At 40.6% G+C, this 20,020-nt stretch overlaps 2 protein-coding genes across 8 annotated transcripts in view; both read left to right on the top strand.

The window, feature by feature from the left end:
- PPP6C (protein phosphatase 6 catalytic subunit) overlaps window positions 1-3,180 on the top strand; it is a 42,946-nt gene extending 39,766 nt beyond the window's left edge. The window contains exon 7 of the mRNA XM_086325232.1: window positions 488-3,180. Coding sequence (XP_086181358.1) covers window positions 488-736 — 249 coding nt within the window. The 3' untranslated portion in view covers window positions 737-3,180. The remainder of the gene's footprint in view (window positions 1-487) is intronic.
- Window positions 3,181-4,257: 1,077 nt separating this feature from the next.
- Window positions 4,258-20,020, top strand: part of SCAI (suppressor of cancer cell invasion) — a 121,229-nt gene continuing 105,466 nt past the window's right edge. For 6 of the 7 annotated variants that reach the window (XR_015136344.1, XR_015136343.1, XR_015136342.1 and 3 more), the window contains exons 1-2: window positions 4,258-6,866; window positions 7,587-7,631. Coding sequence is in view for 2 of the 7 variants with exons in the window: in XM_086325225.1 (XP_086181351.1) it covers window positions 6,649-6,866; window positions 7,587-7,631 (263 nt within the window). In the remaining 5 variants the exon portion in view is untranslated. The remainder of the gene's footprint in view (window positions 6,867-7,586; window positions 7,632-20,020) is intronic. The other variant, XM_086325227.1, reaches the window with a different exon arrangement.

The raw sequence follows: 20,020 nt of genomic DNA on the forward strand, positions 1-20,020 counted from the left end.
CATGTCCTACCCTTTGCAACCCCATGGACTATAGCTTGTCAGGCTCCTCTGTCCATGGGATTTCCTAGACAAGAATACTGGAGTGGGTTGCCATTTTCCTCCTCCAGGGCATCTTCCTGATCCCATGTCTCTTGTGTCTCCTGCATTGGCAGGCAGATTCTTTGCCACTAGCGCCACCTGGGATGCAGCCTGATAGTAATATATTTATTATTAAACCATAAAAAACTTTGCTTCATATCTGATTGTACTTACAGAATGCTTTTCTTTCAGAAATTTGTGTCTAATTATGTGATTATTTCTATAACTCAGGCCAAAGTGGCTAACTTATGGAAGTTAGTGGGGAATAACAGTAAAACGGGTTCTATAATCATGAGAGCTTTAGTAGATACAGGATTTATACTTTATTTAAATGCTTATTTTCTTATATATGTAGGTTGATTTATTTAAAAATGTGCTGGCTACTTAACAGAACCTTTCTAAATTGCAGTTTGTTCATATCAACAACCTAAAACTCATCTGCAGAGCACATCAATTAGTGCATGAAGGCTATAAATTTATGTTTGATGAGAAGCTGGTAACAGTATGGTCTGCTCCTAATTACTGCTATCGTTGTGGAAATATTGCTTCAATCATGGTCTTCAAAGATGTAAATACAAGAGAACCAAAGTTATTCCGGGCAGTTCCAGATTCAGAACGTGTTATTCCTCCCAGAACGACGACGCCGTATTTCCTTTGAGGCCTTCGCCCCATCCTGCTGACCCATTTTTCTGTCCTCTTCTTACCCCAACTTTTGTGTATTACCCTCTACAATATACTTTTTATTGAGCACTTTGCTGCTGAAATGCTGCCTCTTGCCTTTTTTTTTTTAATTTTAAATTATCTAAAATTTATTGTTTGTTATGGTGTCTATAGCAATGTTTTTCTATCAGTTTTCTCCCCCATCCCATCCCCGCCTTGGACTCATTTGAGAAGACTTGAGAAATGTCTTAATACTCACACTGCTGCATGTAGCTCTTGCTTATTTACCGGTCTGAGGGAAACAGAATGTGTTTCCTTTTTTAAAAAGCCAATTGACAGAACAGACTACTCTGAAATACTCTTCCTTTTGTATTATTCAGTCTTTTGTTTTAGTTTGGTAAGTTTTAAGAAATTTCAGCAGCAAAGTTGTTATCCAGTGGGCACGATGGACTGCAAATGACTCGAGTTATGTATACCGTCCCAGCTGTAAACTTCATTGTCCTTTGTTGGATGATATTTTAAATGGATATAAAATAAATTGGTCTAAAGGGCTGCCCTTTGTTGTGTTTTTAAATTTTAGTTTTAAAACTGCTATAGCTTATGACTTTGTACATTAAGATAATTGTATTGATCTTTTTCCAGATTCCTTGTATTTTTTAATAAAGTAATCCTAAATAAAACTCAGATAGGTTAAAGTGTTAGAAATTTTAAACAGCATACGTTGTTAGCTTAAAGTTATTCTTTCTTTTTTCCTAATCAGAGTTCTTGACCCTTTGGCTATTAAGTTTAAAACTTCAACTGAAATTCAGTACTATTTATTTTTTAAAAATCACTAAACTGTGCCTAAATAAATAACTGCCATATTAATGTTTTGGTTTATATCCTCTCTAGTAATAGAAAAACATTTAATACTTGTAATGCTGATATGTTCATTTGATACCAGTTGAGTAGAATGTGATCAATCCAGTTTACAGTCTACCATGAGTATCATTAAGTAAAATATATGTACTTTTCAATGGGAATCATTCTTTTCTTGCTGTAACACTTGACCTTAACTTTTAGAAAGTGTTCATTTTTTAACTGCAACTGGAAAGGTTGAAAAGTCAGGACTCTTGTATTTGTGGACTGTAATCTGAAGCAGATTTTTTAAAGTGTAGAAAAACCCAAATTGTCCTTTTTGTAAAGGTCTGTGATACCATGTTTTGGCTTTGTGCGAGTAATTTGAATATCCAAAGGGTTGTGATGATCAGTTCTTGATATGCAACTGTCCGCCTAATAAGGACAAGTGTTCCAGTGTCTCTTATGACTTTGGTCATAAATGATGCTAGAATTAACCATTTTGTGAAATAGTTGGTATCCATTTACTACTATAATTAATTTTTTGTCATTCCAGGAAATCTTTGTGAAGCCAGCCAATTAATAAAGCACTTTAGCATCTGTTCAGGTAGTTTTGAAAACCAACTTTTTCCCATTCAGGATAAGAACTTCCAGGTTACCTAAAAATGCAATAAAAATCTTTATAGTCTAAGCTTCTTGGCACATAATTTTTCATCAGGGCTTTTCCTTTATTAAATGAGCACAATACTGTTTTAATTTTGACCCCCTTAACCACACAGGTCCTTGTATAGTTTTTAACTGTACAGCTGTAAGAAAGAAGTGACTAACACATTTGCTGCAAACACTTGAACTGTTGGGTCAGTAGCTTTGTGTTACTGCCCTGACCCCAGTGTAATTCAGGGGGAAAGGTATTTTTTATCTTACAGGGATATGTAGCTATGTATTTTACTAATTGTGAAACACTGGAAATTAATGATGCACACAACTTGGTGTAGTCTTGGAATAGCTCTCTGCAGTATTTTTTTTTTTTTTCTGTTACCATAAATTGTATTTAAGTGCTTGCTTTCATCTGCTTTTAAGTTGTACCAATAAAATCAGTAGCCCTCAGCCCTTCACATTTGACACTGCTTAGCTTAGATTGATGTAGTTGTTTTAGTTATCCGTGTAATGTGACTTTTATTTTTAAGTCATGGTGTACTGCATTTGTTTGTCACTAGTTGGGCATGTGCCAATATTTCTGTCCATTCCTTAACTGCCATCTCTGTTTTGCCTGATTTTTTCTCTTCAACTGAATAATGGCTTTTTGCATGAAAAAAAGTTATTAATATTAGACATGTAAAGGGAAGAGAGAGTGAATGTATTGGACTTTGTAAGCCTAAAAGGAATATTTGGATCCCACTAATAAAAAGGGCTATGTACTATTTAGAGTAATCATGTGGTGGAAAATACTTGCAAGTCACAGATTTGTAGGCAGGAGGCTCTGTTACTCCCTGTGTCTAGGCTGAATGTAAAATCCCTTATGTTGTATTAATGGGGGTAATAACTATTTTTATTTGCCAATGATATACTTGGTTTCTAATAAAATGTCCTAGGCTCTAGTGAGAACTGTCTACTTTTAATTGCCAATTACTCCCCTTTCCTCATTTTTCTGATATGCTCTTGGCTAGCTTTTTCTCGGTTAATGCTTTTTCCTGAAAAATCTCACCATTTTAAATGTGTTTATTCAAGTGTGATCCTAAAAAGCCTGGATCAAGAGCACATCTCTAATATGCAGCCTGCATCAGCTCCTACTCCATCTGGATGTCTAAAACTGTTGGACGATTTTGATGTCTTAAACCCTGGGTTTTGCTTTTGAAATAAGGTTTGAAATACTGTTCTTCGCATTAAGATTTGTGTGTTTTTGCTTTGTAAGCCCAGCATCAGGTTTTGGAAAATGCCTGTACTGTGAAAGCAAATCCGAACTCTCTCTGAGCCTCTTTTATTGTCACAAATAGAATTGCTTTCCATCAGCCTCCAAATAACTGTATATCTGGAGTGGAAGAGATTTAACAGCAAAAATCCAGATTTTTAAATGTACTTGTTTTCTAAATGCCAATGTTTGTAAAGCACCTTCAGTTCTTTGGATGAAAGGTGCTATATTCTCTCAGTGTAAATTAATAAAAAGATTATAGGAAGTTTGTCAAAAAATTTTATCTAATGCAGTCTGTAGTATGTCCCAACAAGAAGTTAGCATTTTATATAACACAGTTTTTAAAAATGCTTATTCCTTTACTTGGTTGCTTGACTAGTAAACAGAAGTGAAACTTTTCTTGTTCTGCATTTGACTCCAAGTGTCCCAGTTCTTTAAAAGCAACATTCATTGTTCTGTCCTGGATCCACTGCCCAGAACCCTGCTTCATGAGATCGTCACAACTCTTTCACTTGCGTAGTTAAACCGTGTGAAGTCATGCTGATGAAATATACAGTAGTGAAACACCGAACAGGAGCATTTGGAAAGTCCCCTAGCATGAAACCAAACACAGTGGATGCTTGGGGAAGGAACCTGTTCCCCTCTTACTAGTTTTCCTGTTAATCACTTAGTGAATATGTGCCTTTTTCACCCTTGTGATAGTAAGTTTATGCTGGTTTGGATCATTCAGATGTTTTCTTAATTCAAAAGTGCATGAAGTTTATGAATTTTTTTTTGCATGTGTGTCAACAGAAATACTACCTAAGTGTATTCCACTCAGTCCTTGGGGATCCACTGTTCTCGGCACTTTGCTCTTTTTTATATAAATGGAAATGCGTTATCAAAGACTGAATGCAGGCATTATGGAATAGTGGAAAGAATACAGGTTTTGGGATCAGTCTAGGTTAAGAACCCCAGGTCTGCCAGGCAGTAAGAATAGCTAACCTGTATTGAGCACACTTAACTGAATACTGTACATGCCCTATTTTGTGTCATCCTTAAAATGGCTCGATGACTATATTACCTCTTTGTTCATTTTTTCTTCAGATGCGGAAACAGATCATAGGTAACCTGCCCAAGTTTGCGCAGGAGAGCTGGAACTTGAACCCCTTTAGGGCATCCTGGAGTAGTACATCTTACACAATGTTAGTTATTGTAGCTGTGTGACCCTCGGGCAAGTTGGATTTCTAATCTTAAAAATTCTGTGTCTAAGAATATCGTACAGTGTTGGTCTCAGGATTAAAAACAGCACTCAAAATACCCAGTCCCTGACCCAAAGTTGCAGTTTATTGAGAGCACACTTAATGCCATTTGCCCAAATTCATTGTAGTTAGGAAGTAAGAGTAATCCAAGGTAATATATAATTGCTGACATAGTGTAGTTTATATAAGTACAATAAATTTGGAGAAGGAAATGTTTGATTAGGATGGAGTAGTTGGGGAAGGCTTAAAAGAGGAAGTGTGAATTAAAAGAGGAACGTGTACCAGAATGATGGGCCATGCATTTCATATAGTAGAAGCACAGAAACAGGGATTACTAGAACTTGGACACGATTTAAGAGATAGAATTGAGGGTACGTACTTCTTGGGAAAGCTTAAGAAATGAATAGCTGCAGCTCTGTTGACAATACTGTGTGTTACAGAAGCATTGGCTAATTGTGAAAAACCTTGAAAACCAGGCAGGATAGTTTTAAATCATGTTTTGAGAAATAGTGAATGACATTCAGAATTAGTCTTCCTAGTAAGTTGATCCTACCAGGACTCCTACCCCATCTTCCCCAGTCTTTGACAAATTATTCTGGGGTTCTTTCCTTTTTCTGGCTTGGTAATAGGGTGGATACTACTGGTTGGGAATTAGGTGACTATGGTTCTGTAATTTGAGGATCATGTAAAATACTAATTTGGGAAGCCAACATGTCAATTTTTCCTTGACAATGCCATTTTAAAGATTTCATTACAATTTGCCATTATTTCACTGAAGGAAGTATGTAAAAAGAGCTGTCTCAGAATAAAGGACAGTCCTTTACACCAAATAAATTTGACTTTATGAAAAATTAGTATTCTTATTTTTGCCATTTGTGGAGATAAGAGATTTGTCCCAAGCCTTTTGGGACAAAAGGCTTAAGCTGTTATATTACTGATGCACAAAAGCATGTTCCACTAAAACAGAAGTAGCTTAAGAGTTTTATACCTCCTCTCAGCTCCAAATAGATTCTGAGGATCTACCAAACAAAAATTACAGAGGAATGCAGCAAGGGGAAGGGGATTCCACCAAAAAGGAAGAATTTTGTTAATATGTTAATGAGTTAGGTCTTATTTTGAAGGATGGTCTTGTTAAAGCAGAAAAGATGTGCTGGTAGTCTTGCATGCTTAGGTCTAGCAACAACACTAAAAATACAAAGAAATTTATTTTTAAATCGATTAGCTGGAGCAGAGGTTACAATTACCTTCAGTATCACAAGATGGTTAGCAACACATTCAGGGGTCAATTCTGTATAGGCATTTGAAAACGGAGCCCATTGCTTTTGATTATGGCATCAATTCTGTTTGCAGGGTTGATTTTCCTTTCTTGGTAATTTACTTTATAAACCTCTTGCTTTCTTGGAAGCCTGCACCCAAGCCTGTGATCTTTTCTGCAGAGTACTGAGCACATAAACCACGCTTTATTTTGATAAGATTCTTACAGTTTTCTTGCTGGATTCTCTGAAGCGCCTCTGAGTTCTGACCATTACAGCATGATGTAGTCAGGGACCGGATATGAGGTGGTTCAAAATGAAGCTCAGTTTGGAGACTTCGCTCACTGTCGCACCTGCCAGAGGAGTTTGGGAAACTGCAGCGCTTGGCTGTTGGGTCTGGCGTAGCGAGCGCAGTGTCGGGGGGGGCGCCAGCAGGTGTGTGGGTTGCAGAAACCTGAGCCAAAAGAACCTGCCCGCAGGTGTCTGGCGCCGGAGACGCAGTTTCTACTTTCGACCGCACGGTGGCGCTTAGATATCCCCGGCCTTGCTAGCAGTCTCTAAGGCACCTCCGCCGCCACCTGCAGTCTCAACCAAACTCTAGGTGGCGGGATGTGACGGCCCGAGAGCCCAATCGACCGCCAGGTTTTCGGCTACACTACAACTCTAGCCAATGGGAGCCGAGGAGAGGCGCGGAGGAGGTGGGTCTCGCGGCAAGCCTGGCAGAGGCGCGAGGCCCTCCGCCCGCCTCTCCGCCTACTCCAAGCCTCCGCCGCCTCAGCTTCCCGAGCGAGCCCTGCGGCCGCCGGAGCAGCTCCCGCGGCGGAGCAGGAGCCGGATGGTCAGAGGAGCCCGGCAGCCCCAGCAGCCGCGGAGTCGCCTGGCCCCCAGGTGGGGCGGGGGCTGGATGGAGGTCGGGCTTGGGGATGGGGCGGGGGCGCGGGAGCGGGCCCAGGGCAGCAGCTTGGGGCCGTGAGAGATTCGGGGGCGCCGAGACTGGTGGGGAGGGGGGTTCAGGTTCGGGGAACTCGGGGGTCGCCTAGGGGGCGGCGGAGCGGGCTGGCCGGCGGTCGCACCCTCCCGGCCGGATGAGAGGGGTGTGTGAGGGAAGGGGCGCCGATGGGTGAGACTCGGTGCGCTGGGCCGGGAGGGGCAGGAACGCGCGCGCCCGGTGGAGGGGGCCGTGGAATGCGGGGGGCGCCGGGCCTGGAGGGGCGGGGCTCGGAGGGCACTGCACGGGCGGGAGGGGGTGGGCATGGGGAAGGGGAAGCGGAGGGGTTTGCGGGGTTGATGAGGCAGACAATGAGTAGGAGGTTGTGGGTGGTTTTGGGGAGATGGGCTGTGACGAATAAGGATGAGGAGGAGTGAGAGACCAGGAGACAGAGCAAGGTTTGGGCAAAGCAGATATTAGGGGAACGGTGAGTCCCGGGGTCGCTGGGTTTCGGGTTAATAGGGGAACACAGCATAAGGCATTTTGTAAGGTCAGGTATGGGCTTAGCGAGTCTAGGGTTCTCGAGGGCGGTCCGTTGAGTTGTTGACTGGCATAGTATGGCCCGCAGATGTGTTCTGGTATGTTACTTTTAGTTACCATCTTATCTGTTTGGTCTGTAGACTGACTGGCACAGTGGAGAAACCACCCCGAAAACGGAAAAGCAGGTAAGGCAAAATGCCTTCCTAATTTTTCTTCGTATTTTTCCATTTGCTTGGCTGCATCTGTGCTATACTGCATAATTATACACTGTCAGATGAAGTTTTTTATTTAGCTCCTTTCTTAATGAATGTAGCTGTCTGCAGGATCTCTCTTCTGAGGACCTCAAAGTATTACCTGTGTAAAGTATTACCTGTACCTTTTTTTTGTATCTAAGATTATATGGCAAACAGATGTGGATAATTGAAAAGTCCTAGTTTTTTTTTTACATTAGCCGTAATTTCAACTTCTTCACCAGCTCTGTTTAAAAGCTAAGGTTTATTGAACACCTACTATGTGCCAGGTACGATGTGCAGGTGATTATTTGTATTATCTTCTGTAATCCTTGAAGCTCCCCAAGGAAGTGTGTACACTGTTTTACACAGGAGAGAACTGAGACACAAGAGAAACTGGGCATTTCCCCAAGATCATACATCTAATCAATGATAGAACCAGGATTTGAGTCCTCTTAGTCTGACTCCAGAGCTGAAGCTTTTAACATTATAATGCCTCTAATAAATAAATAATTGAAAATAGGTAACTTTTAAAAAATTCATTGTACATAGAGTGTAATAAACAGCTGAACCACAGGAAAATAGATACAAAATAGTCCGCAGCAAGTGCATTATTCCGTGCGTGCGTCGGTTCCATTTTCTGAGCACATTCCACGTGTCAGGTACTTGATAGCAATTCTGTGTAGTCTTTGAAGATTCCTTTTTCACAGATGTTGGCACTGGCCTAGAGAAAGAAAGCTACAGTAGTGAGGATGTGACCAGTAGGACCGCTGTAATAGTACTTGCTAAGTTATCCATGTTAATACCTGGAAACCTTAACAGTAAGTAGATATGAAATGCTGATGGTGGAAGGCGTCAGTAGCCGAAGTTCCCTTGTCACTCTTTAGGCCTGTACTGGGCAATATGGTAGCCTTGTGTGGCGCTGAACACTCAAAATGTGGCTCGCATGACTGAGAACCTGAATTTTTAATATTATTAGTTGTAATTAATTTAAATTTAAAAATGGATACTTAATTATTGGAAAATGTTTATATCTGGAACAACTTGGGTATGTGAATCTGCTTTTTCATCTGTAAATTATGAAATCTAAATACAGATCAAATTTATCCAATGAAAAACTTAATGTCCAAGGTGAGGCATATATTTTAAGTATTAAAAAACACACCAAAAAAAAAAAAACACACCAAATTTCAGATTAGTACAAAAAGAGCATGGCAAATTTCTCATTAGTAATTTTTATGTTGATTACTTCATGAAATAATATTTTAGATATATTGGATTAAATAAACTATTACTCAAATTAATTTCAGTTTTTTCTTTTTACTTTTTCTAGCATTACTGGGAATTTAAAGATCACAAATATGGCTTACATTTACTTTCTTTTCAGTAACCCTTGTTTAACTCTTATTACCCCATTGCCAGACTCTTAGAGTAGCCTCCTGACTGGGTTCCTTACCTTGAATCTGTAATTGATTCACATACTGTGCAAGTTGATCTTGTAATTCTCAAGCTTAAGGTCCTTATGTGGTTCCCCTTGTTTACTGAACATAATTCAGACTTTGTAGTATCATCATGAAAAGAGACTGCCCTGTATTATGATAAACCATAAAGGAAAAGAATATTTAAAAAATGAGTGTATGTATGTACATATGTGTGTGTATATATATAATTTTAACTAAATCACTTTGCTATACAGCAGAAATTAACACAGCATTGTAAATCAACTATACTTCAGTTAAAAAAAAAAAAGGAAGAGACTGCCTTTATTTCACTCCTCCCTATCTTCCCAGCCACAGTTGAGTTTTGTGGCCTTGGAAATTCTCCGTAATGGAACTACTATACGTCTCGTATTAAATAACTTTCTGGTGAACCCTTCACAATGAATTAATTGCTGAATATAACTCTGTGTTCTGTTCGCCATTCCCAGAACTTAGGTTTAGGTTTTTGCATGATTCCTCTTTCTCTCTGGAATACTTTCTGTTTGCTCCTTGGCAAGCTCCCCCCTTTTAAGACTTCCCTCAAACATCGCGTCTTCCACGCAGACTTTACCCTGTCCTTCACCTTCTTCTCTGCTTAGTTCATTCCTATGATAGCCTGTAGATGCACCCATGTTTAATGGTTTGGGCTGAATTTGAATCCTAGCTCTATCAAATACAAGTTTTGAGATGATATACAAGTTAATAAGCCTCTCTGAACCCCAGCTTCTTCATTTGTATAATGGAAATAATAACAGTTCAACCCTGATACGGAGAAGGCAATGGCAGCCCACTCCGGTACTCTTGCCTGGAAAATCCCATGGACGGAGGAGCCTAGTAGGCTGCAGTCCATGGGGTCGCTAAGAGTCAGGCATGACTAAGCGACTTCACTTTCACTTTTTACTTTCATGCATTGGAGAAGGAAATGGCAACCCACTCCGGTATTCTTGCCTGGAGAATCCCAGGGACAGAGGAGCCTAGTGGGCTGCCGTCTATGGGGTTGCACAGAGTCAGACACGACTGGAGCGACTTAGCAGCAGTAGCAGCAGCAGCAACCCTAATAGGGTCATTAAGTGTTCAATATAGTGCCTGGCACATAGAAAGTATCCAATAAATTTTAGGTTAAAAAGCATTAAATGCCTTTCATTTCCCACCTCTTTTCTAAACATATATAGTAAAAGGATTGAAAATAAAGATATTAAGGCAAAGAAGACACGAGAGAAGAATAATAAAATTAAATCAGTGGCGAAGTTAGTATATAGACTAGAAAGTATTTCACAGTTCCCAAAGGTTGGTTCCGTATTTAGCTCTCAGTTTCCTAGAACAAAGCTAAGAAGAAAATAAGGCTCAACTTCCAGATTCATGCAATCTGTAAAATCAAAAACATGTTCAAGGGAGGCACACTTTTTTTGACTCTTAGAGAAAAATTTCTCTCATTGATTTTTATAATGGGGACACTGGTTTTGTGGGGGAAAACCCCCAGTGATAAATATACTAGAGAGTTTTTTTTAAAGATTGCTTCTTATAACGCTGCTCAGTCCAGGTTTAGGTGATACCAGTGAACATTCTCAGAGAAGGCAATGGCACTCCACTCCAGTACTCTTGCCTAGAAAATCCCATGGGCGGAGGAGCCTGGAAGGCTGCAGTCCATGGAGTCGGTGAGGGTCAGGCACGACTGAGTGACTTCACTTTTACTCTTCACTTTCCTGCATTGGAGAAGGAAATGGCAGCCTACTCCAGTGTTCTTGCCTGGAATCCCAGGGACAGGGGAGCCTGGTGGGCTGCCGTCTATGGGGTCGCACAGAGTCGGACATGACTGAAGCGACGCAGCAGCAGCAGCAGCAGCAGCAGTGAACATCCTGCAGAGAGCCAAAGCCCCTGGGTTTAGTGTACTGCCTGCTGATGGTGTGGCTTGGTTCAGAGACAAGGAGGGATGCGTGAACTACCAGGACTCTGCTTCTCCTCAGCACCCAGAGTGGTTCCTGGCACCTAGACAATGTTTGATTGAATTATGGAATGAATGAATCTGTAAATAATTGGTTTCATGACTATTCTTTCTTGTAACCAGGTTTTGGTAAGCATCAGGCAGCACAGAGTTTTAAATTCTTATTCTCAGTCAGGAATCCTGAGGGTGCACATTCTGCATATCTGAGGTCAGATCCTGATCGAGTCAGCATTTTGACCTGAATAGACTGCCAGTATATATCTCTAAAGACATCCTGTGGGCAGGACCAAGATTTTTCTCAGAAAACAGTTCTGGGATTGCTCTAAAGGTAGAAAAAATAATGGCCAGACAAGCTCTAAAGATAGATTATAGAGAGAGGATATAATGGTTGTAGCCAGAAATTATTTATAGCTGTTTTTATGAGTTGTATACTGTGGCCATAAAATCCTCAATATCAAATGATGGAACTTCCTGGTGAACATTTCAATATGAGTTAATTGCTGAATGTAGCTGTAAGTATTCCTTTAAGTTGGCCTGCTGTGTTGAGTTGTGGACTATTACACTGTATATCCTATCCCATTTTAGGAAACAGTTGCCAAGTGTGATTTTTATTTTAGGATAGTTGCTGTGAAGTCATTCTTTTTGATAGACATTAGTTAGTGGCTGAGTTATCTTTTGAGAACATTCCTAGTAGACTAAACTATAAGACAGTTGGAGAAAAACTTCAGATGACTTGAGATAAGCACCTCATAACCCACTGTTGCCATTTCTTTGTTCATTCTGCCTGCCCACCACCCCCAACTAAAACTCTTGTTTCCTTGTTTTAGTTCATCTTTGTACCCCTAGTACTGAGGGGTGCTCAATAAAAACTTAGGGAAGTAACAGATGAGTTGGTGGTAAGAGGGAGTTAGTGCAGGATGGGGCTTTGGTGGTCAAAAAAATGTGATACTGTTTAATGCCCCTGAAAAACTGTACTAGGCTGAAAGGAGTTTTAAGATTAGGAAACTTAATCTCTATCTGGTTTTGAAAAGTTCCAAAGGCTTCAGTATATCTGTTAATAAGTTTTGGATTATGAATTAGAGAATCCTTTCAGATCCTGTTAGGAACAGGACCCATTTGTTTGGATAAGATTCATGTTGATTTAAGCTTTATTGTGTGATTTGGATTTTGTGTGTGTGATGTATTTAAAGCAAAAGGATCCATACATTTTGGAGGTGTATGTAATTTGTTTAAATTACATTTGAATTAAAAAACACAAGAAAACAAAACCTTTAAATGCTTTCTAGTTCTGGGTACTAGGGATATAGACATGAATCTGGCCCCTGCTGAGGAAAAGCTCATATCTTAGTGGGGGAGACAGATGCACAAAAATGAGATGATGTAATTGACTTTGTATATATCCAAAGAGTTTATAGTAATTTTTCGTATTGGTAATGAGGGCAGTTTCTACAGACATTTCATCTAAGCTGTGAAGGTTTAGAGGATAAATTTTGGCAGTAGTGTGACTGTTGAAAATGACAAGCTAGAGCTAGGATGTAGGCTGAGTATAACGCAGTCTTCAGTGTTGTTTAGACACTCAGTCATGTGACCCCACAGATCGCAGCCCGCCAGGCTCCTCGGTCCATGGGATTTCCCAGGCAAGAATACTGGAGTGGGTTGCCATTGTCTTCTCCAGGGGGTCTTCCCTGACCCAAGGATTGAACCTGCATCTCCTGCCAGTGCAGGAGATACTGGCAGATTCTTTACCACTGATCACCTGGGAAGCCCTAGTGATGAAGTCTTAAGAGAGATGAATTCAGAACAAGTGTCAGGTGTGGGAAAAAAGAAGTTTTTAAATGCTTGGACTATGATGTCAATTTAGAAATTATGCAGTAGTTCTCCTTGAGGGGCGATTTTCTCTCCGAGGGGCCTTTGGCAATGCACGACAGAGGATGAGGTAGGGGTGGCATCACTGGCTCAATGGACATGACTTTGAGCAAGCTCTGGGAGTTGGTGATGGACAGGGAAGCCTGGTGTGCTGCAGTCCATGGGGTCACAAAGAATCAGACATGACTGAGCAACTGAACTGAACTGAGAGACATTTTTAGTTGTATAAATCAGGGCATTTAGTGTTGAAGAACACTGCTAAATACACCAGCATAAAGGATAGCTTCCCAACCAAGGAATTGTCCTGCTCACATTGTCTGATGCTGAGAAATCCTGAATTAGAGTTTGAATCCTGGCTCTTCCTAATACTAGCTTTGGGCTCTTGGATAAAGTATTTAACCTCTGAACCTGTTTACTGTTTTGCCCAATCCAGTTAATAATAGTACCCACTTTGTGGAGTTATTACCCTCCTCTAATAACATATAAACTTGTCTGTTTTCCTTACTATTCTGTTCCCAGCACTTAGAACAGTGCCTCATGTGTAATAGATACTCAGTCACTCTTTGTTGGATAATTCAGTGAATGACTTATTGAGGGGATTCATTGAAGTAATGAGTGTAAAATACATGATACCATTCCTGACATCCATTAAGAAATCCATTAAGATTGCTGTGTCTATCCTTAGCTTAAGTATCTTTATTTTGCCTTCACTTCCAGTGTTTTTAAAAATCAGCTTTATTGAGGTATTATTTACATATGATAAAATACACCAATTTTAAGTATACAGTTTGAGGAGTTTTGACAAATGTATGCAGTTGCATAACCACCCATTGCAATTATGATACAGAACATTGGTATCCTGTGCTTCTTGTACGACTCACATTTGTTCATGTTTCCTTGCAGTCATGGTTCTGGCAACCACTGGTCTTTTTTTCCCTGTCCCTGTAGTTTTGTCTTTTCTAGAATTTTATGTAAGTGAATCATTCTGTATACGGTCTTCTGTGTCTAGCTTCTTCCACTTTGTATAATGCTTTTGAGATTCATCCGTGTTACTGTTTGTAATTGTAGTCAATTTCTTCTTATTGCTGAGGAGCATTTCATTGATTTTACTACACTTACTATTCACCAGTTGATGGACATTTGGCTTCGTTTCTAGTTGGCTAGTATGAATACAACTGTTATGAACATTTGAGTTAAAGTCTTTGTGCACACATATGTTTTCACTTCTCTTGAGTAAATGCCTAGGAGTGGACTTGCTGGGTCTCATGGTAAGTGTAGTTTAACTTTTTAAGAAATTTCCAAAGTGGCTGTACTATTTTGCATTCCCACTAACAGAATGTATGGGATTTTATTTGCTCCACATCCTTGTCAGGACTTGGTATTCTTTTTCTAGTTATATTGAGGTATGTAATTGGCATACAGTAAGCTGCATATACGGAGAAGGCAATGGCACCCCACTCCAGTGCTCTTGCCTGGAAAATCCCATGGACGGAGTTGCCTGGTAGGCTGCAGTCCATGGGGTCGCGAGAGTCGGACACAACTGAGCGACTTCACTCTCACTTTTCACTTTCATGCATTGGAGAAGGAAATGGCAACCCACTCCAGTGTTCTTGCCTGGAGAATCCCAGGGATGGGGGAGCCTGGTGGATTGCCGTCTATGGGGTCACACAGAGTCGGACACAACTGAAGCGACTTAGCAGCAGCAGCAGCAGCAAGCTGCATATAAGGCTTCCCAGGTGGCTCAGATGGTAAAGCATCTGTCTGCAGTGCGGAGACCTGGGTTCGATCCCTGGGTCGGGAAGATGCCCTGGAGAAGGAAATGGCAACCCACTCCAGTCCTCTTGCCTGGAAAATCCCACGGATGGAGAAGCCTGGTAGGCTACAGTCCATGGGGTTGCAAAGAGTTGGACTCAACTGAGCGACTTCTCTTTCTTTCTTTAAGCTGTGTGCATTTAAAGGTGTACAGTGATAAATTTTGGCATTTATGTGTCCCCTTTGCCATTCTGGGGATGTGTAGTGACATCATTGTGTTTTTGTTTGGCATTTTCCTTTAAGTCCTTTTGTAATTTTCCTGTTCAGATCTTTTGCCCATTTTTTTGGTCAGTTATTTGTCTTCTTATATAGTTATAGGAGTTCTTTATATTGTACTGAAAATTCTTCATCAGGTATATGTTCTGCAGATTTTTTCCCCCAGTCTGTGGCTTGCCATTTCCTTTTCTTCACTGTATCTTGAGGAGCTTTTAGCTTGAATAGTAGGTTGGATGGGAACACATTTAATTGAGACAGCAGATGCAGGATTACATTCGGGTAAGAGCATGAGTTTATCCTGGCTACGTGGAGCATTAAGTGCTGCAGTGTGCCATCTTTAACAGGCTAATGAAAACAGGGGTCTGGAGCTGAGAGGAGAGATTAGGGCTTGAGATGCAGATTCAGAAGTCAGCAGCAGATACTTAGTGATCCGAGTCATGGGAAGGAATGAGATAACCCAGAGAGATCGTGTGGAGCGGGGCGTGCAGACGGCAGTAGACAGTTGCAGTGAGTGCACGGTGAGGAAACAGACCGGACGGCTTTGTCTCTTAGATGTTGTCTCTCTGCCGTATTATCTGTCCACTGCAGTCTTCTGTAGGTGGTCATCAAATGAGGAGTGTCTATTTTTGGGAGACAGATCTCTGTACAAAGGGTATACTCTTTGGTGAGAAACACATTCTGGAGGTAGTTATGTGGAAAACTGGGGGGATGTCTTCCAATCTACATTGAAATGCAGGAATATTAGGGAGTTTCTTTGTGCTGATGTTGGCCTAGGCAGTATCCCCAGGAAAGGCAGTGGCTGTGGTAAGGCTGTTTCTTGTGGGCAAGTGTCTGTGAGAACCTAAGGTGAAGTGCCAGAATTAAATTCTGTGAAAGCACACTCGGGGTCGGGGGGTGCCTAAGAGTGGATGGTCAAAGTAGTCAGTATTTCCATGGTAATATTTTATTCAAGAATTATACCTAGACTAGCTTAAGCAGTGGTTTTCAAGGGTTTTTGTAAAGAGCCCAGAGGTTCCTTGGTGATTCAAGGGCTCCTGGGGGTAAGAGTGCCAGGAGGAGGCAGAAGAAGATTAAGCAGGCCAGCTTGCCTATAAGACTCTACATCTACTTTTCTGTACGTATGTGTATATATTTTAAAATTTTTATGTGTTTATTTATTTGGCTGTGCTGTATCTTTACTGCTTCACCCAGGCCTTTTCTAGTTGTGGCAGGCGGGGCTACTGTCCCGTTGCACCGTGCGGGCTTCTCGTTGCGGCGGCTCCTCTTGCTGCAGAGCACGGGCTCTTGAGCACAGGGGCTTCAGTAGTCATGGTGCATGGCCTTCATTGCCCCGTGGCATGTGGGATCTTCCTGGTCCAGGGACTGAACCTGTGTTCCTCATGTTGGAAGGCAGTTTCGTAACCACTGAACCACCAGGGAAGTCCTCTTATATATTTTTAATATGGAAAATTTCAAATAACAATAGATAATCTTTAGAATAATAATCTTAGAATACTACAGTGAACCTGAATTGTTCGTCACCCAGCTTGAACAAGTATCAGCTCAATCCTATTTCATGTGTATACTTAACTATTCCACCTGAAGCGTATTCTATACATATTCATCTGTAAATGATTTAGTATGTATTGTTGAAAGATAAAGACTCTTCAAGCACATAACTGCAATTCTATTAACAATAACTTAAAAGTTAGCAGTATTTCCTTAGTATCATTAAATATCTCATCAGTGTTCAGATATCCATGGTTGACATCATTTTTAAAAAATCTATTCAAATCAAGATCTAAATAAATCAGGACTTGCAATTTGTTGATTAGATCTTAAGGTTTTTTTTTTTTTTAATCTATAGTTTGGCCACTCCATCTCTTTTCTCCTGTGCTATTTATTTGTTAAAGAAAACATGCTTGTTATTAAGAGTTTACCACAATCAGAATTTTCAATTTTCTAAAAGGTTGGGGTATGATTTATAATGATGAAACTCACCTATTTTAGTGTTCAGCTTTGTAAATTTTGACAAATGCACACACTTGTGTAACCACCACTACAGTCATTATATAGAACATTTTCATCACTCCCCCAAATTCCTTTCTGTCCCCATTGACCAATTGGCAACCACCAACCAGTTTTTTCACAGTCTGAAGTTTTGCTGATTCGGTCCCTATGGTATCGTTTAGCATGTTTTTCTCTTCCCTGTGTGTCTTATAAATTGGTGGTTGGAACTAGTTCTAGAGACTTGATGATATAGATTTAGGTTTTGCTGGTTCTTTTTTTTTTTTAAAGAATGCTTAATAGGGGTGGTATGTAGTTCTTTCAGGGCCTCTTTTTTTTTTTTTTTTTTGCTGTTAGGAACTCATAGTAATCAGTGTCTGTAATTTCATTTGAGGTTACAGATGGTGACATTCTAAATCTTTCATTCCTTCTTCATTGCTAGCTGGAATGCTTTTATAAAAAGAAGTTCTCTTAAATTTTTTTTTTTAATTTTATTTTTGAAATTAACATACAGTCAAATGAAAAGTTCTATGACATTTTAACACATGTACAGAGTCCTGTAACCACTGCAAGAAGAGTATGAAACATTCCCATTACCCACAGAACTTTCTTCTGCTGTATTATCGGAGCCACGTCCTCCTTGCACCCCCAGCTCCCTGGCAGCTGATCCGTTCTTCATTGACTGTTTAATTTTCCTTAGGTACATTTTGTAAAAGGAAAAGCAGAATAAAGGCTTGTCCCCTTACCCCTTCTTTTTTATAATTTACACCAGATTTCAATATGAATTGCTTTCCTGGCATGCTTCACAGGTGACTGACTTTCTTCTTATCAACTCATGGATTTAGACATTTCAGTGAATTTCAACCCATTGTGCTTATTTTTCTTGATGATCATATTGACCAGTGGAAGCCTCTTCTAAATTGGCTCTTGGGTTCTTTTGAGAAGAATCCAGTAGACTTTGGTAGCTTCCTTCCAGACCCATCGTATGTTTTCTGCTCAGGCCTATAATCAACCATTCCACAGAGAGGCCTATTTTTTCTAGCATCTCTCAACTTCTGACTCCTTGTTTTATATCCTCAGAGTCTATCTGAAAGAAAGGATTGTAGAAACTACAAGTAGTTTTGAAAACAACAAATCCAAAAGAATGGATTATATACTATATTCTTTCATAATCTACCAGAAATGTATTTTTTCGTTTAGATTTTTTTGATAAAAGTTGACTAGCACACAATTGGGACATATTTTAGGTTAAGGTCCTGAAATATAGGTAATCTTCAATGCTGTTTATGGTTGGATCTGTTGAGAGATTAAGTAAATGACTTGTGAATCATGCAGTAGACTTGATTTTTCTTTACTGTGGAAATTGTGGGTCCCTAATCTAAATGGGTGGCTTTCCCACAAGACCAGGATTTTTGCAGGGAGGATAATGAATTCAGGCAGATATACATGGTTATGTAACTTATTGCTTAATATTCTATACATTAGGAGAGTGTAACCTGGAAAATTTTGGGAGTAATGTATTAGTGATAGAAAAATCTTAGTATTTTGATGAAGCAACTTGTCTGGAGTTTTTCTGAAACCACCAAGATTAGTGAATTGTAAAAGATATCTATAAGGTAGTAAATTAATTGACCATATAGTCAGGAGAAGGCAATGGCAAGCCACTCCAGTACTCTTGCCTAGAAAATCCCATGGACGGAGGAGCCTGGTAGGCTGCAGTCCATGGGGTTGCGAAGAGTCAGACACGACTGAGCGACTTCACTTTCGCGCATTGGAGAAGGAAATGGCAACCCACTCCAGTGTTCTTGCCTGGAGAATCCCAGGGACGGGGGAGCCTGGTGGGCTGCCGTCTATGGGGTCACACAAAGTCGGACACGACTGAAACGACTTAGCAGCAGCAGCATAGTCAGTATGAATCTTATCTCACAAAATCAGGTAACCATGAATCGTTACTGTATATATATTATTTATTTTTGACTGTGCTGGGTCTTCGTTGCTTTGCATGGGCTTTCTCTAGTTGCAGCAAGCAGGGGCCACTCTTTGTTGTGATGCTCAGGCTTCTCATTGCGGTGGCTTCTGTTGTGGAGCTCAGTCTGTAGGTGAGTGGGCCTCAGTGGTTATGGCACATAGGCTCAACAGTTGTGGCTAGCAGGCTTAATTGCTCCATGGCATGTGAAATCTTCCTGGACCAGGGATCAAACCTGTGTTCCCTGCATTGGCAGGTGGATTCTTATCCACTGCACCACCAGGAAAGTTCTGTATTATTTATTTTAAATGAAATTAAATCCAACCTTGAGACATCCCCTCTGCCCCAACTCTCAAACTCATGAGAAATTCAGTCTCAGGGATTAAGAATGGCATCCAGCCCTCCTCAGGGCTGTACAGCATCTGAGAAGCTTGGGAGGAACCAGGAGAAGAGCGGAAGGTTAGTTTTCAGTCCACTGTGGCTGTGAGTGGTGGTCATCTAGGTGGGTGTGGGTCCTTCAAGTTTGGTGGCTCTAATGGTTATGACTGACTTGAAGAATCTTTGCTGGGTATGGGGGATCTGGTGTAAAGGCTTCAGCTTTCCCAGGTACAGTGCACACCCGATTCCCTGTGAAGACTTGTCAACTCCTAGAACATTGCTAGGAAGTGGAGTTGCAAGTCTCTTTTTGTGAGTCCCAAAGCTCTTCCCCTTCCCAATTAAATTACCCTCTTTTTTTCTTCTTATTTCTACCTTTGTGCCCTCAAAGGCACTTTCTTTCTTTCCACCCTTCCCTCAGCGTAATCTCCTCAAGGAGTTCACATTTTCAGAAAACAAACACAAACCTCCCTTGAGGCAGGGACTGTTTCTTAGGGATTGAGGAATACAGTGAGAGTAAAACATCCATTGGTGTCTTAATAACTTATCCAGCTACTTAATTTCTTTCTTTTTTCCTCTCAACAATTCTTTTACTCCCTGTGGTGGTTTTAAAGAACTGTATATAAATTCTTTAATTCTCCTTTCTTTAAAAGATGGAGCTTGGGAACTTCCCTGGTGGTCCAGTGGTCAAGACTCCACACTC

The sequence above is a fragment of the Bos grunniens genome, chromosome 11, assembly GCF_055505025.1.
Source record: "Bos grunniens cultivar Pamir isolate PY7600 chromosome 11, Bosgru_T2T1.0, whole genome shotgun sequence".
In the NCBI taxonomy this organism is placed as follows: Eukaryota; Metazoa; Chordata; class Mammalia; order Artiodactyla; family Bovidae; genus Bos; species Bos grunniens.